The following is a 27,328-nucleotide window of genomic DNA, read 5'->3' as shown; positions in this document are numbered from 1 at the left end:
TATTTTATTTATTTATATTTTTTGAAACAGAGTCTCACTCTGTTGCCCGGGCTAGAGTGCTGTGGCATCAGCCTAGCTGGAGCAACCTCAAACTCCTGGTCTCAAGCCATCCTCCTGCCTCAGCCTCCTGAGTAGCTGGGACTACAGGCATGCGCCACCATGCCAAGCTAATACTTTCTATATATTTTTAGTTGTCCAGCTAATTTCTTTCTATTTTTAGTAGAGACGGGGTCTCGCTCTTGCTCAGGCTGGTCTCGAACTCCTGACCTCAAGCGATCCGCCCGCCTCGGCCTCGCAGAGTGCTAGGATTACAGGTGTGGGGCCACTGCGCCCGGCCACGCTCCTTATTTTTCATTGCTGTAGGATACTTAGAAATACACATCTACTGATTCCAATTTTTAAAAAAACAGATTTCTTTCTCTTTAGAAACATGATTGCTTTCTGCAGGTAGAAATTACTTTTAAACTTGAAGATTGTAGATCCAGGCAGTTTTGTGCCCTCATGTATGCAATTGATAATAATTTTGCTAATAAATACACAAAAGCTTTATTTCCTGTGATTTTCAAAAATTATTTTGAGAGTTCAGAGATTGACGAGAAATATATAAGTTTATCTTCTGCATTATCTTTCAAAATCTTCTGAGTGTGTTTTGAGGAATGGGGAGCAGGTAGTGATGAAATTTTTTCTGAATGTCTTGATTCTTCCCCTTCTTTAACCCAGATTTTACATATTAAGGACTGTTCATTTGTCAACAGAACAGTTAATGATTATTTGTTTGCTTCTGTTTGTATAAGTTCCTTGAGGCAGGGACCATGTTTGTTTTTTTATATTCCCCTTAACATGTTGCGTGGGGCCTAACATATTAATAAAAAGTACTCTATAAATGTTCATTGAGAATCAGAGAGCCCCTTTCAAAACTCTAAATCTATCCAAATCATCAAAGACAAAAAAAAAAAAAAATGCCTGCCAGTCCCTAGGTGATGGTCAAATGCATTTGGATCTGTGGAGCTGGTAAGAGTGAGGTCTGCACCCTGATTGGAGAGGAATTTGGACCTTACGTCAAAGGTGGCGGTAGAGTGTCCAAGTTAGCGCCCTCTCCATGGGGCACACTTCCAGTCCTGCCTGCGTGGGAACTGAGCAAAGCATGTTAGGGCAAAGGAGGTGTCTGTCTCTAAACCAGGAGTGGCCTCCCTTCAGTCCCTGCTCCCTCTTCTCTCATCCCTCCCAAAGCACTGGCCTCTGATTACTTGAGGGGAATCTTCTCCTCTATCCTAGAGCCTGAGGCTTCCTTGACTGCCCTGGGCCCAGATAGTTCCGCCTCCACTCTCTTTCCTTGGGACCCACAGATGGTCCTACTATTCATGACTGACTTTTTCTCCAAGGAGGTAGAGGAAATCCTCCCAGTGGAAGCTTATCTGGAAAAGCATGCCTCTGGGGAGCTTGCTTTGGAGTTGAAGGCTCTGGGGCAAAATCCCACAGGATATTCTCAGGGTTCTTTTTGTCTTGAAGATTTTATGGTAATTATCCAAATGTTTATTAACTCTCCTAGGAATATCTCTATGTCTGGTTTTCTGACACCACTGGAGGAGGCCCAGGTGGCTTGAGGGCTTTAGCTAAACAGCCTAATTGTTTTAGGAATGAAATAATCAACAAGTTAGAGATGGATGATTTATATTTAATGGTCAGTTGACTTTTAATCATTAAAAGAATCAACACAATAGTGAATTATGTGAATATGCAATATTCAGCTGAATAAATCTCAAATCTGTTCTGTTCTCACCTTTAAATTATTATAAATACGATTCCTTTAAGATCAATTCAGCACAGAGGAATGAGCAGGAATTTGGCCTGGACACAGGACACTTACTCTCTGTCAGACTTTAGACCAGCTAAGTCTTCTGAATTTGTTTCTCATCTATGAAATGGGGTTAATACTAACAGAACTGCCTAATTAGGTTGATTTGAGATAATGGATATAAAACACCTGATAAAATGTAATAAAGCATGCATCAGATAACTATTATTCACTCTCTGAATCCAGACTTCTTGTCATGTACTTCTGTCACACCCCGGATAGCTCCTAGAATATTAAGTATTTAGGAGAAATAAGTTTAAAATGAATATCAAGAATAGCAGAATAATATTACTTTCCTTAATATTTGAGTGCCTGCTACTGGCTCAACAGTTATACTCACTGGCAGTCGGTAGTAAATAGACAAAAGCCTTTACCCAATGCAGCTTACATTCCAGTTGGGGGAAATAAATAAGTAAAATAATGGAATAGTGAATAAGTGCTGAGGAAAAAAAGCAGGGAAGGGGGATGAATTGATGTTTTTCAGGTTAAAACTCATGCAAATTAATACAATTAGCTAACAACACAAAAGAGCAATAAATGAAATAATAAAGACATAATGGCAAAACTAATCATCTCTCATCATCATCCTTCATTCCTACCTCCCTGATATGTATCTTTCTAATTATGCATACAAATATATATATGTACAGTTATTACATATGGGTTTGTATTTGTCTTACTCTACATACTACTCTGCAATTTGCTTTTTCTAATTTAATGTGTACTGTGAGCATCTTAACAAGTCTATTCATATAAAGATCTCTTAAATTTCTTAATGTACACATGTAATCTTATATAAAAGAAAAATTTTTGGTGGGCCCATTTGCTTTAAACAAATGGGATAATATATATTCTTTACATCTAACTTTTCTCATTCAACAGTATATGATGGAAATCCCTCTAAGTGTATCTTAACAGCTTTCACTTCATTCTTTTTAATGGCTGTGTAATACTCTCTGGTAATGACACCATGACTATTAAATCTGTTCCATATTGATGAGTGTTTACTTTGTTACCAGATTTTTACTATGACAATAAACATTCCTATGTATATGTTTGTCACTATGATGGTTTTCCTTCTCTGGAATAGACCTCCCATACTAGGATTACTGGGTTGAGGGATATGTATAATTTAAATTTTTAATAGATGTGGACATACTGTTTCCAAAAATTGCTGGAACAATTTATATTTCCATGAGTGAATGTATAAGAACACTTTTCCCTTAATACCCACTGGCAATAGCTATTGTAACATTTGAAAAAAAAGCCTGGTGAGTGTAGTGATTTTCCGGTGTTATTTTAATTTCCATTTTCCTGACTACTATAAATCTGGACATCCTTCCATGTGTTTGTTGGCTATTTGGATTGCATTCATAAGTGAGTTACCTGTTAGTTTTATACTGCTGCATAACAAATTACCACAAATTTAGCAGCTTAAAATGACATGCATTTATTGCTAATAGCTCAAAGTTCTGCAGGTTAGAACTCCATGGAAACTCAGTTAGCTTCTCTGTTTAGGGCCCACCAAAGCTGAAATGAAGGTATCTGCCAGGGTGGGCTCTTAACTGAAAGCTCTGGGGAAGAACTCACTTCCAAGCTCATTAAAGTTGTAGGATGGAGGTCCCGGTTTCCTTGCTGGCTGTCAACGAGCTCCTAGAGGTTGCTCTCTGGTCCTTGCACATGGTCCCCCTCCATCTTCAAAAGTAGCAAGGGTGCACTAAATCCTTTCCATACTTGGACTCTGCTATCTCTTGTGCTACCGGCCAGAGAAAACTCTCTGCTTTTAAAGGGCTCTTGTGCCTAGGTTAGGCATATCCAGGTAATCTCTGTGTGTTAAAGTCAACTGATTAGTAACTTTAATTATACCTGCACAGTCCCTTCGCCTTGTAATGTAGCATCATCATGGGAGTAGCATCAGGGCAATGTTTGTGGCAGCCATCTTAGAATTTAGCCTACCACAAATATATGTGTGTGTGTGTGTATATATATATGTATGTATTATTTATTTATTTATTTTTTTTTTTTGAGGCAGAGTCTCACTTTGTTGCCTGGGCTAGAGTGCTGGGCTAGAGTGCCATGGTGTCAGCCTAGCTCACAGCAACCTCAAACTCCTGAGCTCAAGCCATCGTCCTGCTTCAGCCTCCTGAGTAGCTGGGACTACAGGCATGCACCACCATGCCAGGCTAATTTTTCTATTTTTAGTAGAGATGGGGTCTCGCTCTTGCTCAGGCTGGTCTTGAACTCCTGAGATCAAGCAATTGTCCCGCCTCGACCTCCCAGGGTGCTAGGATTACAGGCATGAGCCACCACACCCGGCCACAAATATTCGTATTTGTACCTTGATGTTCATTTTTAATTTTTCTATTGTATTTGTCTTTTTAGTTTGCAGAAGCTTTTTGTTTGTTTTGGAGCTTTTTGTATATTAAATAATACATATTAGGCCTTTCTTGGTGGCAAACAATTTTTTCTAACTCTTGTAAGTTGTCTGTTGACCACATTAATTGCTTTTTCCATATAAAACTTAGCCATTTGGATTTCACTTAAATTGTATATTTGCATTTTTGTTCACATTTAAATTTTTTATTTTATTCTTCATTTTTATTAAAATTTTGCCCATGGTTCCATTTTTTTTAATTTGTAAATGCTCTTTATATATTATAGTTAAATCCTTTCTTAATATTTGCAAATGTTTTTCTCCAAATCTCTATTATTTCTGGTGACCATATTTATAATATCTTTTCCCATTTAAAACTTAATATATATTCAAGTATATCTACATTGTTTTATAAAATGCATTTGTGTCTATAAAAATTTCAAAGTATTGTGTATTAATTAAGAAAGTCTTCACCCCTGGGTGGCATGGACAGCTCCCAGAATGGCTTCTATCTGTTTTGGTTTTGGTTTTTTTGTTGTTGGCTTTCTACATGTAAGTCTTTGCTCCATTTGGAATTTTTTTTTTTTGTATAGAATGCAAACAACGGATCCAACTTTATTTTCTTGCAAGTGGGTTGCCAATCCAGCACTCTTTATTAAATAAACTATCTTTTCCCAATGAATTGAAATACCAGCTTTGTCATATATTAAATTTTTATATATAATGAGATTTATTTCTCAATATGCTATTCTGTTTCACTTATAGTTCTCTTTTCATATGGATTCAATTACAGTGGCTTAAATAATATAATCAGGCAGAGCATTTTCCCTCCCACCCACCCCTCACCCCTGCCCACTGTTCTTTTTACTTTCTTTCTTGGCTATTCTCTGGCATTTGAAGTTTGTGATTATTTAATCCAATTTCACCCAGTTGGGGGGTTGAAATTGCATTAAATTTGCTTATTAATTTTGGGAAGTTTGATGTATGATATTTTCACATCTAAACGTCATTTCTGTTTGGATCTTGTTTGTGTCTTCAGTAAGCTTTCAGAGTTTTCTTATTTTAAATACTGTGTCTTCTTTTTATTAAATATGTTCCTCTTTCTTAGCCTTTTTGTCATTATTGCGAATGATTTTTTTTTCCCAGTTTCATTTTTTTTTTTAATTTTAAAATTTTTTTTGTAGATACAGTGTCTCCCTGTGTTGTTCAGGCTGGTTTCAAACTCCTGGCCACAAGTGATCCTCCCACCTCAGCCTCCTAAAGTGCTAGAATTACAGGCATGAGCCCCTGCGCCTGGTCCCACTTTTATTTCTAACAGTTTATTACAAATAGAGGGAAAACCTATTGTTTCTGTATACTTGTGTACAACAAAATTACTGCATATGCTTACTAAATCTTCTAATTCTAGCAGTTTTTCACTAGAATCTCTCAGGATTTTTAGACATATAATTGTGACATTCACAAAAATAACTGTCTTCCAATGTTTGACAGATCTTTTCTGAAATTTGGTTGTCTAGAAACTCCAATATTCTGTTGGTGATAGTGGGTATCCCAACTTTAGTTAAAATGGTTTTGGTATTTAGTTATTTAGAATATTTATGTTGCTATTTGGTAAATAATCTTTATCTTATTTAAATAGGTTCTTTCTTGTTTTGCTAAGAGATTTTATTAGGAATAGCTGCTGAATTTTATCAAATGCCTTCTCAGCATCTTTTGATATGATCACGTGTTACTCTCCTTTAAGCTGTTGACTAAGTTATATTTATAAAGTTCTTGGCATAAAATGCGCTTGCCTCTTTGGAATAAAGCCTACTTTGTCATAATGTGTTATTCTTTCCTTATAAATCTTTGTTTCAATTGTTAATCTTTTATTTAGAGCTTTATTTAGCATGCATATTCATAAGTGAGATTAGTCTATAGTTTTCTTTAATGGACTGTTAGATGTAAAAAGTACACAGGCTGGCAAGGGTGTGGGAGTAATCAAAAGGCTCATCCACTACTGTTGAGAATGTAAATTGAAAAACCCTTTGGCAGAATTAACTAAAGCTGAAAATATTCGTATCATGGAATCTAATAATTCTGCCAGTATACATCCAATTTGACAGAGCCAGACCCTGTTTCTAAAAAAAAAAAGAAAAGGAAAGGTATACACCCAATAAAATGCATACGTGTGTTCACTAAGAGGATATGTTCTAGAATGTTTATAGCAACACTATTCGTAATAGACTGAAACCGGAAACTACCCAAAAGTCCACCAACTGTGGCGTGGAGACATACATTTTTGTGTATTTAACATGAAATATTGATAAATGCTTAAGGTGATGGATACCCCAATTACCCTGATTTGATTAATTCACATTGTATACCTGTATCAAAACATAACTTGTATCCTATAATGATATACAAGGATTATGTACCCATAAGAATTAAAAACTTAAAAAAAATACAAAAAAACAAAAACCATGCAATATCATACAGCAGTAGGAACGAGCAGTTCATAACTACATGCCACTTATGGATGAATCTCACAAACATATCGAGCATAAAGAGCCAGGTATAAAAGAGCACTGTATGCTTTTATTTATATAAAGTGCAAAAATGGGCAAAACTAATCTGTGCTGTTACAGGTCAGGAAAGTGGTTGTCCTTCGTGGCAGGTAGGGGAGGAGGTTGTGTCTGAAATGGGAGTGTGAGGGGGATTTCTGGAGTGCTGGTGATGTTTCTTTGTCTAGGTGTTGCGGCTACTTTTTCCACTCCTGAGCTCAGTAGCAAAGGAATAAATAATTACTCGAAACACATGGTGTTTAGAGAGAAAGGGAGAGACCAAAATCTAAAGGAGAAAATGGCCTCCTGAGCTAAGTTCCTCCCCATATTATTTCCAGGGACACGTGCAAATGGTCAGGGCTGTTTGTTAATTTCTTTAACAACTTCCATACAGGTCAGCTGTTTTCAGCCGACCTTTGCACTCAGCAAACAAGCAGCTCCCAAATGAATTGGGGAGCTTTTCATTTTTTTCTACAGTTTAAAATTGTTTAAATAATGGATCATTGAAATTATCTGTTAAAGATTAGGTGGAACTTGGCTGACATGTCTTTTGGTCTGTGAGGCATTCATTTGTAAAGGTAAGGTCTTTAATCGCTTTTCTAATGTCTTTGGTTCAAAATATCCACTTCTTGGATTCATCTTGATGGTTTATATTTTGTAGGAGATAGTTTATATTTTGTAGGAGATAATTTCTTCTAGGTTTTTGCGTTTTTTTTCTGTAGGACTATATTTATGCTTCTTGTAACTTTCATTTTTATTCTTTTTATCCAACGCTTATCTATATGTGTGTTTCTTAATCTTCAAGGAATTAAGGAATTTTAAAAAAATCAATTTTGTTACTTATGTCTAATTTTCGTTTTTCGTGATCAGAGAATGTGTCCTGTAAAATCTTCTATTTAAAATTGAAGGTTTTATTTGAGACTGAGTGTACTATTGGTTTTTGTAAATATTATTGACCTACATGTGTGTATTTTCCATTTGAGGGATTTTAGGTTCCGTAAATATCAGTGAAGTGGTTGTTGATTTTGTTTTTCAATTCTATATTCTTACTTTTTTCTGAGAGATATTTAGTTATGAAAAGTCTATTGAAATGTTGCACAATATTTTTATCAAACTTTCCTTACATTGTTAATAGTTCGTGCTGTATATATTTAGTTACTATCTTGTTGGGCACATGCAGGTTTATGACTCCTGTAACTTCATTGATTGTGCCTTTCATCTTTACTTTTATCTTACATCATGCTTTTAAATTTATATTCCTCCTTGTCTGATATATAACCCTCAGTCCACTCTATATGCCCAGCTAATTTTTTCTATATAGATTTTTAGGTGGCCAGATAATTTCTTTCTATTTCTTTTAGTAGAGACGGGGTCTCGCTCTTGCTCAGGCTGGTCTCGAACTCCTGACTTCGAGCAATCTACCCGCCTCGGCCTCCCAGAGTGCTAGGATTACAGGCATGAGCCACTGCGCCCAGCCTATTTTCAACCATTTTTTAAAATTCTTTTTTATTTCAACGTATTATGAGGGTACAAATGTTTAGGTTACATATATTGCCTTTGCACCACCTGAGTCAGAGCTTCAAGTGTGTCCATCCCCAGATGGTGCACATACACCCATCCCCTCCCCCTGCATCTGCCCAACACCTGATGAATATTACTACTATATATAGACTTAAGTGTTGATCAGTTAATATCAATTTGACGGTGAGTACATGTGGTGCTTGTTTTCCATTCTTGGGATACTTCACTTAGTAGAATGGGCTCCAGCTCTATCCAGGATAATACAAGAGGTGCTAAATCATTGTTTTTTGTGACTGAGTAGAACTCCACAGTATACATATACCACATCTTATTAATCCACTCATGTATTGATGGGCGCTTGGGTTGTTTCCACGTCTTTGCAATTGTGAATTGTGCTGCTATAAACATTCGAGTGCAGATGTCTTTTTTATAGAATGTCTTTTGTTCTTTTGGGTAGATGCCAGTAGTGGGATTGCTGGATCAAATGTTAGGTTTACTTGTATCTGTTTAAGGTATCTCTGTATTACTTTCCACAGAGGTTGCACTAGTTTACAGTCCCACCAGCAGTGTATGAGTGTTCCTAACTCTCCGCATCCACGCCAACATTTATTGTTTGGGGACTTTTTGATAAAGGCCATTCTCACTGGGGATAAGTGATATCTCACTGTGTATTTTCAACCATTTTTCATCCCTTTGTTTGAAGTGTGTTTCCTGTAAGCTGCCTGTTTCTAGTTCTCATTTTTTTAGCTGCCTGGTAGTTTCTTTCAGTGGGTGTATTAAGTGTGTTCACTGATTTTGTTCTATTATGTTTATGATTTGTTTTACTTCATTGTTTCTTCTTTTTCTTTTATTTTTGCTGGTTTGATCACGTCATTATTCATTTCCTTTCTTTCTCATGTTAATGTGGGATTTCTACTGTGCCTTTCTCTTCCAGTAATTATCTTCTCTTTCCTAGTGTTCGTAATCATATTTTTCTGTTATTATATGAAACAGCCAAATCACTATTCCTTCACAAAGACCCAAAAAACCATGATTTTTAGAATACTTTCACTTCCTTTGCCTCCCCAAAATAAGTATTATACTTAAAGATGCTTCTACTTTCCCTTTCCCCATCCTCTGTCTGCTTAGGTTTTGATAATAAAACTTAATTTCCATAGTTCTAGACTACTAAAATTTTCATTTTAATGTCTTCTTTTGTATCAATAATCCTTACCTAGCATTTACCTTGCATATTTATTTTGATAGAGAACCATGATATAGATCAGTGTTCCTTCAGGGGGCATTTTGGCATTTTAGGTGGGACAATTCTTTGTCATGTAGGGCTGCCTCTTGCATTTTAGTTTGCCTCCATGGCTCTTGAACTTATTCATATATATTTAACATCATATATATATATATAAAATATCATATATATGCATACATATATCAAGATTTATTGCTCACCCCTATTTTTTCTCTGCTTGCTTTGCCTTCCTGTAGCCTGAAGTCTGTTCCAATTCATTTCTTGTTTAGTTCTCAGTGTTTTCCTTAAATGGGATAATATATTCTCTGAATCCTTGGTTAGCCACAACTCTTTTTTTCATCCTAATACGTAAGTGGTATCTTGATTGGGTATAGTATTTTGGGGTCATATACAGTAGCCTAAAAATCATTCACCATATTCTGGCTTCCATTGTTGCAGATGAAAAGTCTGATGCTAGTTAGAATCTTTTTATCTTGAATGTCACTTTTCTTGTCTGGAAGTGGGTGGTTTTTTAAAAAATTCTCTGGTTAAGGAATTATTTTTGATCTACGGTTTGAGATATTTCTTCCACTTTCAGGCCACTAATTCAGATCTCACACATGACCTTCCCCCTTTTATTTTTAAAGTTTCAGGAAATATTTGTGTGTGTGTGCTGTAATTGAATCTACTGATGTGGTCCTCATTTTTTCAAGTTATGTGTTGCACACATATTCTATTTCATTAAAAACTTTTTCTGCTTACTCTGTTGGGTTTTCCCCCTCTCTGATAATCTGGCCCCTTGTGTGTGTTGTGGTCTTTATTCACTAGGGCTAAGCTGCTAGGAACTCTACGTGGTGGCTGTTCCCAAAGCGGTGGAAGGCACCTGGTCTCTGCTCTGAGGACTGTATGGAGGCAGATGAGTTGTCAGTGCACTGTGAAGGCAGGGGGAGGGAGGTTCTTTGTGTCTGTCTCTCCATACTCTTCCTGCTCAACGACATAGAGCTTCCAGTCCATCTCTTTAGCTTCCTCTCAGCTCCTTGGCAGTTAGTAAGATTAGTTATGCTCGTGCTGGTCAGTGTTGCTTGTCATCTGCATTACAAATTGTGAAGATGCCCTGCATATATATGAAAGGTTCAGTGTTGTAATCAAGCAAAAATTACAACAGATGATAGCCTGCTCACTGTTGGGCTCTAGGATCATAAATCATAAATTAATAATTCTTGTGTTTAAATAATTCTTCACACTCAATATCCATGGCAAGTTGAAGATGAGAAGGAACAAAAATTTGCTCAAAATCCCATCTGAAGGCTGGGTGTGGTGGCTCATGCCTGTAATCCTTAGCACTCTGGGAGGCCAAGGTGGGAGGATCACTTGAAGTCAGGAGTTCAAGACCAGCCTGAGCAAGAGCAAGACCCTGTCTCTACTAAAAATAGAAAGAAATTAGCCAGACAACTAAAAATAGAAAAAATTAGCTGGGCATGGTGGCGTGCACCTGTAGTTCCAGCTACTCTGTAGGCTGAGAAAGGAGAATTGCTTGAGCCCAGGAGTTTGCGGTTGCTGTGAGCTAGGCTGATGCCACGGCACTCTAGTTCAGGCAACGGAGTGAGACTTGTCTCAAAATTAAAAGAAAAATCCTGTCTGAAGATTCCTGGGTCAGTAACTGAGGAGAACTATTACTGAGCTTCTCCATTCTCTGTGCTTTTGGAAAGTAGGAATACCGATTCTTTTTACTTCTCCTCAAATCTCATTACTTTACTCACACTCTTTTTTTTTTCTTAATGTCATTGGGAAGAGCTTGCAAAGTATTTTGGTTCCTGAGATTATAATCAATGGATAGTTTCCCACCAATTTAAAAACACTTCCTAGGTACAAACATGTAAAATGATAGGCAAAGAATAATCTGGAATGGGTCATAGATGTTAGCCACACTGCCTATCCTATTCTCAGTGTGGTCATTATTATTGGACTATTTTGTCTTCCACGTGCAGATGAACAAAGTGCAGCCTTGACATTTACCTTCTATATCAGCAAGGAATGGAATTAGCCTCAATGTGAAAAAACCCAACAAATAGTGGCCTTTTAAACCAGTTGGGGTTTTCTGTGACAAGAAGTTCAGAGGAAGGCAGTTGTTGCATTGCATCTGCTGTTCAAAAATGTCAAGAAGGACCCAAGTTCTTTCTGTATTTCTTTGCTGTCATCTTTAGTTTTCTGTCTCTTATATGGCCTCAATATGGCTCTCCTAATGACATAACAGTTATGTTATCCCAATTCAAGGCCAAGAAGGTAAAAACAGGAAGGGCAGGCTAATTAGTACTTTGCACCTTTTGACAGTGCTATGGACTGAATTGTGTCCTCCCTTAATTTATATGTTGAAGCCCTAATCTCCGGTGTGATGGTGTCTGGAGCTGGGGCCTTTGGGAGGAAAATTAAAAAACCATTTCTCTACTCACACATTTCTGACACCAAATGTGTGTTTTTTTCCCTATACCAAGCAATTCTCCAACTGTATGAGGACAACAATTTGGTGTCCTATAGTTCAATTCTGACATTGTCTACTTAGAGGCATTTTTTTGGGGGCGGGGGAACAGAGTCTCACTTAGTCACCTGGACTAGAGTATCTTGGCCTCACAGCAACCTCAAACTCCTGGGCTCATGTAATCTTCCTGCCTCTGCCTCCTGAGTAGCTGGCACTACAGGTGCGCAACACCTTTTTCTGTTTTTAGTAGAGATGGGGTCTCACTTCTGCTCAGGCTGGTTTCAAACTCCTGATCTCAAGAGATCCTCCCATCTCAGCCTCCCAGAGTGCTAGGATTACAGGCGTGAGCCACCGTGCCTGGCCAGTCTACTTAGAGCTTACGTCAGATCTCAGAAGTTAAAGGGCTCAGTTCCACGAGATTGCCCCTACTTCATATGCTACTCTCAAGTCCCATGTTGCTACTGCCCAACCAAATCAAGGATTCCCATGACCCTCTCATCAGGTCTGATAATTTGCTAGAATGGCTCCCTCAGGAAGGCACTTTACTTACAGTTACCAGTTTATTATAAGGGATGATGCAACTCAGGAATAGCCTCGTGGAAGGGATGCATAGGGGAAAGTATGGGGTGGGGAAAGAAAGGGTGGGGTATATGGTGCTTCCATGCCCTCTCTGGGTGCTCCACCTTCTCCATACCTTGATGTGTTCAACTCAGATACTCTCTGAGCCATTTCATTTAGGGTTTTTAGGAAGTTCCATTGAGCATGATTGATTAAACCATTAACCATTGGTGATAGTACTCAATCTCCAGCTCCTCTTCCCTTCCCAGAGGGAAAGTTTCAACCCTCTAATCATGCAGCTGGTTCTCCTGGCAATGAGCCCCCATCCTCCAAGAGTCACCTCATTAGCATAAATGCAGATATAGTTGAAAGGCACTTACTATGAATAACAAAAGGTGTCCCTCTCACCCCTGTTGGTCAGGAAATTCCAAGGGTTTTAGATGCTCTGTGCCAGCAACTGGCACAAATATATGTTTCTTATTACATCACAATATCACAGGAGGTAATTGGGTTTTGATGAAGTCATGAAGGTGGGACCTTCATACTGGAATTAGTGCCCTTAGAAGAGACACTGGAGAGCTTGCTCTCTCCCTTTCCCTGTCATATGAGGACACAGCAAGAAGGCAGCTGTCTGCAAGCCAGAAAGGAAGACCTCACTGGAACTCAACCATGCTGGCACCCTGATCTTGGGCTTCTAACCTCCAGAACTGTGAGAAATAAATTCTGGTTATTTAAACCCCCCAGTCTGTGTTATCTTGTTATGGCAGCCCAAGCTGACTGATACAGATGACAAAGGAAATCTTCTCAGAGGCCTTCAGCAAACTTCCTTGTGTATCTCATGGGCCAGAACATTGGCCTCCTCTACATGTAAGGGATGCTGAGAAATGAGTGTCTCACTTTTCTACCTCTGTAGTCAAAAACAGCAAGGAAGAAGTTTTAGTCAACAAATGCTCTCTGACACAACTCTCTTTAGTCATTCATTCCTATTTTGCATTTTCTCTGTTTAAAAAAAAAAAAAAATTTAGGTTATTAAGTATGAAATGTCCGATTTCCTTAAGTACTAATTTTGATAGTTGATATCTCTGACATTTTACTTTAACACTTCTTGTTTTGTTTTTATTGTGAAGATGCATCCTCAGTCTTTCAAACACATGTTTTGGCTTGTGATTATCTTTCAAATTTTTTTAGAGCAATTTTTGTGAAACCATGGAGAAGTCAATAATTTGGGTTATTTTCAAATATGAGTTGCGTTGTGGAACCAACACAGTGCAGACAGCTCAAAACATCAACAAAGTATTTGGGAAGGATGTGGCTAATGAATGCACAGTATGTCAATGGTTTGAGAAGTTCTGGTGATTTTAATCTTGAAAATGAGCCACATGGGCGAGCTGAGACCAAGGTGGGTAATGATGAGCTGAAAGCTGTAGTGGAAGCAAATCCATCTCAACCTACACGTGAATTAGCAGCAAGGTTTGATGTTACAATTTCAACAATATTGGAACAGCCAATTTCTCGATTCCTTTTTCCCTCATCCCACCGCCTGCAAGCCTAGGGCAGCTGTTAACAGCGCCCAGCCTGCAGCGTAGCAAGAAACTGCGCTGGGGAGAATTCTGGACCTGGTGACCAAAGGCAACACATTACAAAGATCTCTTGGTTTAGAAACATTCATAACCTGAATGTTTCCAGGTGATTTATTTGGAAAACTCCTTAGAAAAGGAATCAAACTAAAGTAAAACTAATTTTCTCCATTCCTAATATTTTCCAGCAAATAAAGAGATCCGTTTAAGAGAATTTATAGTCCATGCCCTATTCAGGAAGAAAAGCTAAGAAAGCTCTCTTTGAATTCCCCATGTGTGCTTCTTCAAAATGCTGCCTTGCTCCTTAAGCCTTACAGACGGGTAAATACCAACTATGAGAACTGACACTGCCCCGCCACTCTCCCACGACAGACAAGGAAAATCAATTTTAGCACCTCTTTTTTTAAGAGAATCTTAAAGATTCAGAATATTTCTACTTATGATTCTTCAGTCACTATTGCTACTTGATCTGCCAAGGCAAAACCTACACACCATCCCGGCCCAAAGGCCTTCAGGGCACCCCCAGTGTGGTAAAGGCCATTTCATTGCAAACATACAGAGATCTGAAGAGAGGATTCTTCTTTCTGCACTTTGCTTCCTAGTAAGAAACAGTTTCCCAGTCACCGGCAGATCATTTGCAGCAGGGGCAGGACTGGGCATCGTTATGAACGTGCAGGATACGGGTGTTCAGAAACCTCCTGGGAGACAATGTGGTCTGGAGGGCTTCCTAGGCACCTAAAACACAGCTACTGTTGGGGCCAGATGCAGTGGCTCACGCCTGTAATCCTAGCAATCTGGGAGGCCGAGGCGGGAAGATCACTTGAGGTCAGGAGTTCCAGACCAGCCTCAGCATAAAAATAGAAATTAGCTGAGCAACTAAAAATAGAAAAAATTAGCTGGGTGTGGTGGTGCACACCTGTAGTCCCAGCTACTGAGGAGGCTGAGGCAAGAGGATTGCTTGAGCCCAGGAGTTGGAGGTTGCTGTGAGCTATGATGACACCACAGCACTCTAGCCCAGGCAACAGAGTGAGACTCTGTCTTAAAAAAACAAAAACAACAACAACAAAAAACAACAACAGCTGCTGTCAAGTGGTCGAGCAGTCCCTACAAAACAGAGATTCCTGCCATGGCTGCATGGGCCTGCCACTCACCTGCAGGTTTGGACCCAAATGGATTCAGATTGTTTATTACTTACGTAGTCAGGAAAAGCAAGGGCAGCGTGGTGTTAACTCCCTTGTCCCACAGGACACCACCAAATGAAAAGGAGCCAGGTGAGTGGCATCACGCGTGGTGGGGGACCAATTCTAGAGGGCGGTAAATTCATTTTGTAGCCTGCAGCTGTGTCCTATGGAGGAGTGAGGTGTGGAGTCCCAGGCTTCACTGAAACCAGGGAGGCTGAACAGAAAGTGCTTTGGGGAAGCCTCCCACAAGAGAAAAATGTGGACAAAAGTGGCCTTGTGACAGCTCCTCACAAACTGCCTACCTTGCCGTGTTCCGGGGATGATCTCAGGGCATTCCAACAAGACTTGAGTCAGACTGCAGTTGAGCCTTGTCCACGTGGCCACGTGGTGCAAGTTTGCCAGGGCATCAGGGCAGAGCTGTTTCCCTGTAGCCGCCACTCTGCTGTGCTCTGTGGAAGGAACCAGGTATGGGAAGGGTTTTTACCCTGGAGCCTGGATTGGAGGGTGCCTCACGGTCCTGAACTGGCTTGCACCCAAGGAAATTATCCTAAGATACAATTAGAGTTGTGTCAAGAAAAATTTTTCGAATCAACTTGTTTCTAAACTGCTTAGTTTTGTGGATGTTCAGAGCCCCTCAAAATTCAAAGCAAATCGTTAATCAAATATTTTTTCTTTAAAATGAAAAGAAGGGTTCCCACAGTAGGACTCCTGCCTTTCCCTTCACCCTGCAGCTGTCCAGAGCATGCACGGTCTCTGCCCCTCGTTCTGTGTGAAACCATCTTAAGAGCCTGTCAGCAAATGGACTGACGTCGTCTGGGCTGGCAAACAACCCTTATGTCCTGATCAGGGAAGCATGACAAAGGACACAGAAGGCAAAAGGCAAATGGCAACTTCTAAGTAACTTTCCAGCCTTCCAAGATCTGGGATTCTATGTTGCAGGGTGGAAAGTAGAGCAAAAATATAGGCACAAAATATGTACAGCTGAAAAGATGATTCTCTGCTGTGAGACTGAAAAGATGGTAGCAGGGGTGAGGGAGAAGAGGGACACAGGGCTGAGGGCAAAGTGGCTGGTGACTCACAGGTGAGAAGAGGGAGGAAAAGGCAGAGAAGGCAAAGTGGATGTGCACTCATGAAGACAGCACTGAATCTGGACTCCTGAATCCAACTTTCCTTCCTACCTGCTGTGTGACCTTGGGCAACTCCTTAACCTCTCTGTGTCTCACTGTCTTCATTGGAAAACAGGGAATGCTGATTGAGGATGTAATGAATTATGAAAATATGTTTGGCACATGGCCGATGCCCAGTTAGGGTTGATTGTCATTCAAGACCAATCTTTCCCAAATGAAGTATGGAAGAAGAATGGTTTCAAGATACACATTTATTCAACAACGTGAATTTTGTGTGTATTCAGTGATAGTATGAAGCTGCTAGTTCACTACGTGGCACACTGGGACTTCATAACTGATGCCGATGATTCGTTTTACCATTGTCACCAGCATTTCCCCAGGGCTCTTCAGCCTGTCAGTGCAAACCAAGTCGTAAAGATAATAACTACTCAATGGTAGTGGCTTGTCCTCACTGGCAGACCACAGGGTCAAGTATTTTGGGGTTCTCTGAGGGCTGCCCCAGATCTGCTCCCAAACAAGCCTGCGGGTCCTGCCAGGACAGTCTTGGCTGCTGCCCACGTGGGCAATTCCTCACCGAGGCTGCTACGGCGCCACCGCTGTTTTGCCTTCAGAGATCTTTGATCTTTGCTGGCTGTCCAGGATTAGAACATCTCCGGGATGAAAGGCTGACTTTCCACTTCAGGAGAATGCCCCTCTCTGAAGGTAGAAACAAGAGCATGTGGGTGTTCTGGGCCTTGCATTTAGGTCACAGAGCTGGAAAGCTCCCCTGCAGTTTCCACACTGCAGTTGTCTCCCGGTTCACAAGGGTGTTTTCTTAGGAGAAAATAAATTACACTGACACTCTGCCCTTTCGAAAACTCCGTCTGCTCATTTATTTTGCTTGGTGCATATTTTAGACAGTCATTACCACAGTGGTTTTGCAACCTTGCGACTTGTCCCTGTTCCCTCTCTGGCTTTAAAATGCGGTACAACTCTCCTGTTGAGGTTGGAAAGAAACTCCCTTTCACTATGATTTCAAGGAGAACTTGCAGAGTTATTAAGGTAATTGAAAAAATATCAATATCACGATCATGGGATACAGGTTTACAGATGCCTTGGGATGTCAGGCCAACAACAATTAAATGGATCTTGGGTCTTGTTTTGGTGTTTGCACCATTTCTATGGCTCCCGGACCCTCCCGGTTTCTGTGCCCTGGGCAGTCATGTAAAGGCTCTTTGTTGAGAACCCAGATGCCAGTTTGCCATTAACCTGAACACACCCTGCTCACCTCAACCAAGTGTGAGGCTGGGGCAGTCGCAGAAAGGAGCTATTCAGCAGGAATTGTATTTTTTATAGCAGAGTCTCAGCTGCCAAGCCGAGTGCAGTATTTGCTTACTTGGGCAGCTTATAGCCTAGAGGCCCTGTTTGTATAAGAGGGATGGCAGGGATAAGGTTCAGCTCAGTATTTTTCAATTAAAGGACACTTAAAAAAAAAAAAAAAAAAAGCAAAGACTTTCTTGAAATTGTGGTCTTTCCACCTTACTTGTTTTCCACGCGGATGGTTATTTAGATAGGACATTTCTCTCCAGTGAGGCCTTTATACTAGGAACAGTGGATCCCAGAAGCATCACGTCTGCCTCGCTGACAGTCTGAGCAGCCTTTCAACAGTCAATGGTGCACAAAAAGTATCATCCTGTAGTCGCTGAGGCCAAGGGAAGTGAGTGGGAGTTTTAGAGAGGTAGTCACTTGCTTTCCCGGGTCAAGCTTCTAAGCAAAACAAAGGACGACGGCAGAGCTGGGAGACTATCACTCAGCCTGCATTTGGTTTGCCAAACTCGAGAACTTGAAGACACACGTTCATTGGTGCTCAAAGCAACTTTCAAGGAACTTCAAAAAGTTGTTAGGCGATGAGACAGAACGATGTGCGTGCTCATCCGCGCCCAGCCACGTCAGCCTGGACTGCTGGGTGGCCCTGCTGAGGGGCTGCGGGAGGTCAACCCCCGAGGAGAGGGAAGTTCCACTCCGTTCCTTCTCTCCAGAGTTGTTCGTCAATTGCCACAGGAAGCTCATTCTGGAGGAGGGTAGAATGAGAGGATTACCTGGTTCTCCTGTCCTGTTCCTGTCCCTTGACCCATTTCTGAGGCTCTGCTATCTCCCTGGCCTTGGGGTTCACGAGTTACTCCAGTTTCCTTCCAAAAATTCCCCCTTTGCTTGAGCTACTACAAATTAGGTTTCTATTACTTGCAACTGAGAGAACCTTAACCCACGTAGCCTTCCGTGGCCTGGCCCCTGCCTCTCTCCTCAGCTTCATTTCCTGACACGCTTGTCTCCAGTTCCAATCTCTCTGTGCCCTGCATTGCTCATACCTTCTCGCTTTTGCTGCTATCCTTCCCTCTGCTGGGATGCCTTTCCACTTTTCTTCGCCTGGCTGAAATGGACTCCTCCCAGAAAACGCACCCCAGGAAGCCTTCCCAAGCATGCTTGTCACCTACCACATTGGTCAGATGTTACCTGTTTATTCCTGTCTCTCCCACACTAGTCTATTGGCTCCTTGGGCAGGAACCGAGTCATTTTCCCCTTTGTACTCCAGTCCCCCCAGTGCCTGGCACATAGTAGGTTCATAAACCATGTTTGTTGAATGCAACGCAGGAAGGTAAACAGAAAGAGGGGCTTTCATTTTTCATTTCTGCAGAAGAAATGAGGGCAGAAGGTGAGGGATGGAGTTACCCTGTGGGTAGATACCCAAGGAAGATTCTGGGCCTAGAAAACCAGTGATGGTAACACACAGTAAGGAACGTAGGGGGCATTGCAAAGGGTGGTGTATTCTGGATGGAATTAGAGCCCCTCCTTCTCTTGTCATCATATTCTGTTTCTTTCTTCCTGAAATATCTGCCTCTCATTCTACCAGTGCCATTGTATTATGGGCTTGCACTATCTGGTGACTTAAATTCAAAGTTGTCATTCTCTGGGTTCCATGTCTTTCATGATGTGTGTACGTTGTGTCCCCTAATGAGAGGGGACCAAGGAGGTCTCTGGAGAGTGGGTGGGTCAGGATTCTGTATCCAGAAAACCTAAGTCTATCTGAGAATTTCAGGGATGGCTCCAAAGAGGAGGTGGCATTTGGACTGTGACTTGAATGGTTAAGTAGGAGTTTATCAGGATGATAGGGGAGCGCAGTGTGTCCAGTAATCCATGGGACTGTGGACTGTAGATTAAAACCACCCACTTTAAGTGAGGACAGGGTGGCTGTCCAGAGAATCAGGAGGTGTGATGGGGGAAGTGGAGTTTGGGTTGGACATTTAACAGACTCTGTTCACACTGTATATTTAATAGACCCAGAGAGTACACTCTGTGGAATTATATATATATTTTAAATTATCAAGCTCACTATCCTCTGTACAGTCACTGTGGTGGTTTCGTGTGCCACCATTATAAGAAGCCAAGTGATTAAGTATGTAGAGCCTGGAGTCACATTGCCTGGGCTTAATTTTCAAATGTGCCTCATACCAGCTCTGTGACCATGGGCAAGTTACCTGATATCTCCATGCCTTAGTTGCATGATCTGTAAAATGGGAATAAGAATAGTATCTCTGCTAAGGTTTGAATGTGTCCCGCAAAGTTCATGTGCTGGAAACTTAATCCCCAATGCAACAGTGGAGAGCTGGGACCTCTGAGAGGTGATGAGGTCATGAGGGCTCTGCCCTAATTGCTGGGTTAATGGAGTTATCTCAGGAGTGGGTTTGTTATGGTGGGAGTAGATTCCTCATAAAAGGATGAGTTCCGCCTCCTTTCTCTCTCTGCTCTCTCTTGCCATTCCAAGCTCAGGTATTCTGTCATAGCAGCATAAAATGGACTAAGACAATCACTCACAGCAAATCATAGGGATACGTGAGTTAATACACGTGAAGCCTTTAGAACAGTGCTCAGCATATGATGACGATTGACTATTAGGCATTATTATGACTTTATTTCTGATGAGGTTGTTTGAAATCACCAGTCATGTACTTTGTGTATAATCCCATGATAGTAATTATACAATTTTAATTATTCATTTGTGTGTGGTTTCTCAATGGACTGTGAATTCCTCAAAGGCATTACTTGAATAAATGTCTCTTTCCAAAGTAATTGAATTCGTGCTTTCAAGCATATTTCCTACTTACTATATTTATATATTAGTAATCTAAGGGGAGAGCTTCTCATAGAATTTTAACTAGAAAACATTATTATTTGGAAACTCCTTTTCTTAGGCTGGAAAATCCTTGGACACGGAAGCTTTATCTTTTCTATAAACTCATGCTGGCCCCCTGAGACTGCTGCTGGGAAACTTACTCTGTGGAGGTGCTATAGTTTAGATATGTGTCCCCTCCAAATCTCTTGTTGAAATTTGATCCCTATTGTTGGAGGTGGGGCCCAATGGGAGGTGTTTGGGTCAGGCAGGTGGATCCCTCATGAATAGATTAATGCCCTCCCTGGGGGTGGTCGGGTGGTGAATGAGTTCTTGCTCTAGTAGTTCCTGAGAGAGCTGGTTGTTAAAAAGAGCCTGGTACTTCCTGTCTTTCACCTCCTTCCTTTCTCATTCTCTCTTGCTTCCTCTCTCATCATGTGATCTCTGCACATGCCAGCTCCCCTTTGCTTTGAGTGGAAACAGCCTGAGACCCTCGCCTAATGCCCAATCTTGAACTTTTCTGGAATCAGAATTCTGAGCCAAACAAACCTTTTTTCTTTATAAATTACCCAGTCTCACGTATTCTTTTATAGCAGCACAAAATGGACTAAGACAGGAGATTCTGCCATGTTCAAAAAGGTTTAAAGAGCCCAGATTAATATGAAATATCTGAATCCTATCAGTTTGGCTAGAAATTTTTAGCAGAGCCTTGCTGCAAAACTTTAAGCCTAAGCAAAGAAGTTTCTGCTAAAGGGCCTTAACTCTTGAGAATTGGGAAAATTAAGTCAAGTGGAGGTTAGACATCATATGCACCCAGGGAAGCTGTACTGATGTTCCATGTTGGCTTGCATTGTTTGACTTTGAGGAAAAAGGGCATGGAAGAGTTTTTTTGTTTGTTTGTTTGTTTTGAGTCCATGAAAGATAGAGTTGCCTTAGGAGATTGGTTCTAGAGACTGCAGGACCCAGAAAGCTCTCTGCAAAGGCTGGACCAGAGCCCAGAAATGTGCAGAACTGGGTGGGGTTGGGGCTGGGCATGAGATGGGGAGCTCTGACCCCCAAAAAAGGTGGTCACATGACCCACCAGATTGGCAGACAGATCCAAATTCTAGTTCTGTCCCTCCATATCTGCACAACCTTCTTCTGGCCTGGGTTTCCTCTTTTGCAGCTTGAGGGATTGACAGGATTGCCTCTAAGGTTTTGTTTCCAGGGTTAATATTTTAGTCCTGCCTCAGCAGTGTTGGGCATGGTTTAGTTGCACCAGGTGGCAGTTATATCCAAGCCCCCCACATTGTCCAACATCCCCAGAACAATGCGTTATCTCCAAACTGCTCTGTGCAAACCCTGTTTTGACCCCACCCCACTCTCCACCCAGCCTTCCCACTAGGACTCAGCTCCACTCTCTTGTTAGCAACTCCCAGAAGCCTCAGCCCCTTACCGTCCTGCACCACTTACCTGAAACCAGGTTTTCTCTTTCAACCTTCCAAGTGGAGGCTGTTTGTTCTGTTTCACCCCGTGTATCTCTGGCATGGGACTAGGTCTGCTCTTTGCCCCATTGCCCCTCCCAAGTCACACCCCTCCTCCCTCCCTCAAAGCTCCCTTGAAGATCTCTCCTCTGAATACAGCCCCTCATCCTGTCACTGCTGTCTTCTCCCAACCTCCCAGCCATCCCTTCTCATTTGAGGAAGATACCAGAGCCTGGCTCACTATTTCTCCCTCCATCCCAACTCCTGTCACTATCTTCGGTGACTTGAACATCCACATGGACAATTCTGATGACACTGTAGCCTTTGGGCATCTCAACCACCTCACGCCTGTGATCCCTTCCTCCACACAGTACATACACACTCAAATCCTTATTGACACCACATAGACAATGGGCCCATTGGAAGAGGTTTCATTTTGTTTGTTTGTTTGGTTTTTTTTTGAGACAGAGTCTTGCTTTGTTGTCCAGGCTAGAGTGAGTGCCATGGTGTCAGCCTAGCTCACAGCAACCTCAAACTCCTGGGCTTAACCAATCCTCCTGCCTCAGCCTCCCGAGTAGCTGGGACTACAGGCATGCGCCACCACGTACACCTAATATTTTCTATATATTTTAGTTGTTTTGGCTAATTTCTTTCTATTTTTTTAGTAGAGATGGGGTCTCGCTCTTGCTCAGGCTGGTCTTGAACTCCTAAGCTCAAACGATCCGCCCGCCTCGGCCTCCCAGAGTGGTAGGATTATAGGCGTGAGCCACCGCGCCCGGGAAGAGGTTTCATTTATCTTCAAAAGTATAATACCTATAACTAGGATGGCCATATAATTTATTTTCCAAACTGGGGACAGTTTTGTAAATGAAAGAGGACACCGAAATAATAAAAATTTTGGAAATAATTACTTATTGATGACAAATTGGTTTTTATATTAAAGCCCTTATAAAATAATTATATTTGAAAATCATTTTCCAAAATAAATTTAAAGAAAATCAAAATAACTTATACATTAAAGCAGTATTGAAAAATTCCTTTATGGGGATTATCTTCACATTCAAAAACATAGGGAGAATAATTGTCCCTAGTCCTTATTTAAGTTTTTAAATTAGTTTCTTAGCTGAGTCTGCCACTAACAGAGTGCCACTGGTATCTTTCTAAAGAATTTTCTTTTTAAAAATAGTTTTCATATTTTGAAGTTTTTGGACAAAACTGCTTACAATTGTGTTGTAAATTATGGCTAATAAATTTGAAATTGCTGACACCTTTAATTGATTCTTCTCTGTAGACCACAATATTTTTAATTGACAATATACTCTCTCTTGAGGTACTAAGAGATTCAGTGAGCTCCATACAAATTCTGCTAATTGGATGATATTCTCGATTCTAATTTTTTAGATAAATATTGTATCCCAAATATTGACACAATTACTATCGTTTTGCCTCCATACACAGTAGTATTCTTCAACACACATTTTTATAAAACATAACCTATCAATTACGTCATCTCTATGATTCTTTTGAATGTTTACCTGTCGCACATGTATTGCACATCTGGATAGATGAGTCCTTGGAGAAGCTGGAAGTAAAAAGTGAAGTTCAACCAACCTTATCCCAGCTTATGCAACTATCAGTACTACTATCTAGTTAACAAATAACAAATCCAGGACAAATGCTAAACAGGATGGACACAGGACAACAGGCAGAAATAGACCCTTTCCCAGGAAACACTAACCCCTCAGGGGTAGCTCAGCGATTCTCAATCCTGGCAGCATATAAAAATCACGAGAGAGCTCTTAAAACAAGCCAGTGTTTAGGCTCCAATCCTAGAGACTCAGAGTTCACTGGTGTTGGGATGGGGCCTGGGAACGAGCATTTTAGTCTCCCAAAGGATTCTAATGTGCAGCCTATGGCACCACTTTTAAGCAAGATCAACTTGGTCCTCCAGCACCAACTGCTCCTAAAGCAATATGTTGCAAGTATTCATGGATTCAGACAGTAGTTGGGGGAGGGGGAGGGGAAATCAGGACAAGCTATGCCGCTGTGCATTTTCTCTGCACCCCCGAGGGTATGTTGTCACATTGGGCCAGGAGTGAGCCCACGGCAGGTGCTCTGGGAAATGAGAAAAACAGAGGATGGCCCCAGCTCAAACCCTGTGTATACTACACATGACACAGCCAGAAATATTGCATGTCATCCTTGTAAACATTTAATTAAGCAACTCCAACACTGTCATGACAAAAATGAAACTTGCTGAGGGCTACAGAGTTCTAATGAGAAATAAAAATAACAAAATCTCACGAAAGCTCTATTTAAGCCCGTCATAAGTGTTGCACTCTGTTCTGAAGGTTTATTTTGAAAATAATTGTCACAATGTAAAACCCCCAGCACCCTCAAAATAATGTATCATTTTGGCTCATTCTACAAATTGGTGAGCATCTTTCTAACTCCAAGTTTTGAAGTACGAAAAACCAGGATGGCAAAGAATAATAACAGTGCCTCTGTTTCCCCAAGCCCTATCCAAGCCTTGCTGCCCTGTGTGCGCCCCATAAAGCATGGGGCGTTGTCCAGAGAGTCAGTGAGTAAAGCAGCATGTGCTGGTGCTTTGCCTGCTCTGATTTCAGTTCCGAGGCTGCGAGTTGAACTCTGTACAAATGTTCCTGATGATCCTGGGGACATACTGGTAGAGGTTGTCAAAGTCATCCGCAAAGAAGGAGTGGTCCCTGGCGGGGTGAGTGGCAATGACTTCTAGCTCCTCCTGGGCAGCCCATGCAACGCCTACTGCATAGGTGATCACTCCTGTGGGGACAGAGATTAAATGAAACAAATGTCCTCAAGAAAAGGTACTGCTAGTGAGCCCTGGCCTTCTTGCTACTCCATTGGCACAACCAAATCCAAAAGCAGAAATGTGGCCCCCAAACAAAACAAAAACAAAAAACCCTACAGGACTCTAGGTTTTCAGAATTAAGACTAAATATGACTGTTCATCCATTCACTCAATCAGTACTTCAGAGCATCCACAATATGCCAACAGTAACACAATTAATATAGTTGCTATCTCAGAAGTTGATCGTCTTTTGGGGAAAAAAACAAACAAAATAGAGTAAATACATGGTAAGAATTTCATGTCCATGAGCAGAAGAGGGGAAGATATTTTGGGACAAATGAAACTTCTGGGGCCACGCAGATCACACTACGTGACACATGTTTGCTTTACCCATGTGGAGGCCAAACAAAACCTCAGGAAGTCTTAACTGCCTGAAAAGCTAGTTCAAGATCTTGTCAACTAAAGCAGTAGAACTGAATCCCTTTAGGCTTGAGGGTGGCTTTGTAAGCCATTGAATCCAACCCCATTCCCAGTGCAAGAGCCCTTGCCCAGGGCCCCACAGAGATGGTCACCCTGCATCTGCTCCATCACTGTCAAGAGAGAGTTCAAGATAAGGAAGGGATGCCCAACAATGTCGGATGCTGCAGGGAGGTTGTGTACGATGAAAACAGAAAGATTTCAGTGGGTTTAGAAAAAGCAAAACCAAAGCCAATTGGTAGCCTGGTGAGAGCAGTTTCAGGGGCAGGAGATGCCAAAGAAGCCGCATGAACTCCTGTGAGTTGAGCGTGAAAAAGGGGTGAAGATGTGGCATCAGCACAGACAGCTAATCCTCTCCCAAATGTTGGCTGTGAAGGGGAGAAGGCAGGTGGTACCTGGAGCAGAACACAAGGTTAAAGAGAATGTTTTATTTTTAGGAGGAGCAGGACTCGAGCATGTCTAGATACAAATGGGAAAGAGTAGAGTGGGAATGAAGGTGTCGGATTGCAATGGGGAGCAAGATGCCCCATGGAGGAGGGGACAGGATTCAGAGACTTGGCAGCCATTCCTAGTGGGAATATTTGGAGCCCGCCTGGAAGGCTGGTTCTTGATTTGGGGTGGGGGCAGCTGGTCAGCAGGTGCTTGACCTTACCCTACAAAAGCCTGTTCCCACACCGCCTTCGGGCTGGCTGAGTGTGGTGAGGAAAACAGCCATGAAGCAGAGGGCAGAGCTGGGTATGGCTGTCCTGCCCAGGCACCTGCCCCCTGCACCCCACAGTGGCCCGTCTCACTGTCTCCGGCGTCCTCTGGGAACCCTAATATCCTGCTGACTGGAGAGCAGTTGTGTGCCTCGGTGGCTGCGGTCTAAGTTGCTTTTCAGCTGTGGTCCGTTAAGCTGCATTTAAGCTGCCAGTCCCTTTTCTCACCTGTCTAGTTTCTTTTCTCACCTGTCTAGTTTCTTTTCTCTGAATGTTATCTAGATCGGGAGTAGCCAGCTTTGGGCTTTAAGATGCTGCCTGTGGCAGTGAAAGCAGCTTTGCTGCAGAACTGGGCTTAGACTGACTGTACCCTCCTTTCTGCTGAAAGATGGAAAGGCTTCCCCCTAATAAAAACTGCACAAACAGTGCTAGAGATTTAGCTTTTCAGATCTCGAGTTCAGCCTTGTTGTAGGGAACCGTCACCTGGCAGTTCTGACAGAGGGTCACCCAGCCTTGACTGGGAGGCTCCCAGGGACACGATGCTCATTACACTGCGGACAGATTTGGTGTTGGCCTGAGTAGGAATCTGCCTGCATGTCATTTGCATCTATTGGTCCTGATTGATTAAGGCTGCTCAGAACACGATACCCTGAGAGCTCAAGGGACGCTCCCCCCAGTCTTCACTTTTCCTGATGAGTAGGCCCAGGATACTCTCTGGGTGAGGCCTGAAGGAGGCACATCTACAAAAACACGGGAAGCTGGGGCTGAACATGGCTGGGGATGGATGCCCAGAGAAAGCAGGGGAGCCCCGGGCTTGCAGTCGAGAATGGGCCCCCTGGCTCTGCCCACTCACTTTGGGACAAGTTTCTTCTGAGTCTCAGGCCATCTTCACTCTGCTGCTATGAGCCCTGGGTCCCTGTGATCACTGGCACGCAGGCCATCAGTCACCCTGCCACTAGGAGGGTGCCCCACGGGACCCGTAGAGGGTAAGTCACCGGGAAGACTCTGTCTGAACCTGGTGTCTGGTTACTTTGGTTTCCAGAAGCCAGCACTGCTGACTCATTAAGGCTTGTTTTAGGAAGGATTTCAAGCAGCTTTCAAGAATACAGAAAATCCTGCAAAATAACCCACATTAAATGTAGGCTCAGAAGAAGAAAACAACCACAGCACTGAGTGAGCACTGCACACTAGTACTTATTTACAGGCCTTTGGTGTTCACTGGCCACTTGCTTTATTTTTATTATTACTGTTATTTTATTATCACTTTGGGTTTTCTCCTAGT

General features: G+C 41.7%; 2 protein-coding genes across 10 annotated transcripts in view; one reads left to right on the top strand and one right to left on the bottom strand.

The window, feature by feature from the left end:
- Positions 1 to 7,291: 7,291 nt before the first annotated feature.
- Positions 7,292 to 27,328, top strand: part of FEZ2 (fasciculation and elongation protein zeta 2) — a 232,337-nt gene continuing 212,300 nt past the window's right edge. The window contains exon 1 of the mRNA XM_045549386.1: positions 7,292 to 7,350. The gene's annotated coding sequence lies outside the window, so the exon portion shown is untranslated. The remainder of the gene's footprint in view (positions 7,351 to 27,328) is intronic.
- VIT (vitrin) overlaps positions 24,231 to 27,328 on the bottom strand; it is a 101,957-nt gene continuing 98,859 nt past the window's right edge. For 8 of the 9 annotated variants that reach the window (XM_045549374.1, XM_045549375.1, XM_045549378.1 and 5 more), the window contains one exon: positions 24,231 to 24,843. In XM_045549374.1, coding sequence (XP_045405330.1) covers positions 24,665 to 24,843 — 179 coding nt within the window. In that variant the 3' untranslated portion in view covers positions 24,231 to 24,664. The remainder of the gene's footprint in view (positions 24,844 to 27,328) is intronic. The other variant, XM_045549381.1, reaches the window with a different exon arrangement.

This window comes from Lemur catta, chromosome 4, assembly GCF_020740605.2.
Source record: "Lemur catta isolate mLemCat1 chromosome 4, mLemCat1.pri, whole genome shotgun sequence".
Taxonomy (NCBI): domain Eukaryota; kingdom Metazoa; phylum Chordata; class Mammalia; order Primates; family Lemuridae; genus Lemur; species Lemur catta.
This window is presented reverse-complemented; position numbering and strand designations above follow the sequence as displayed.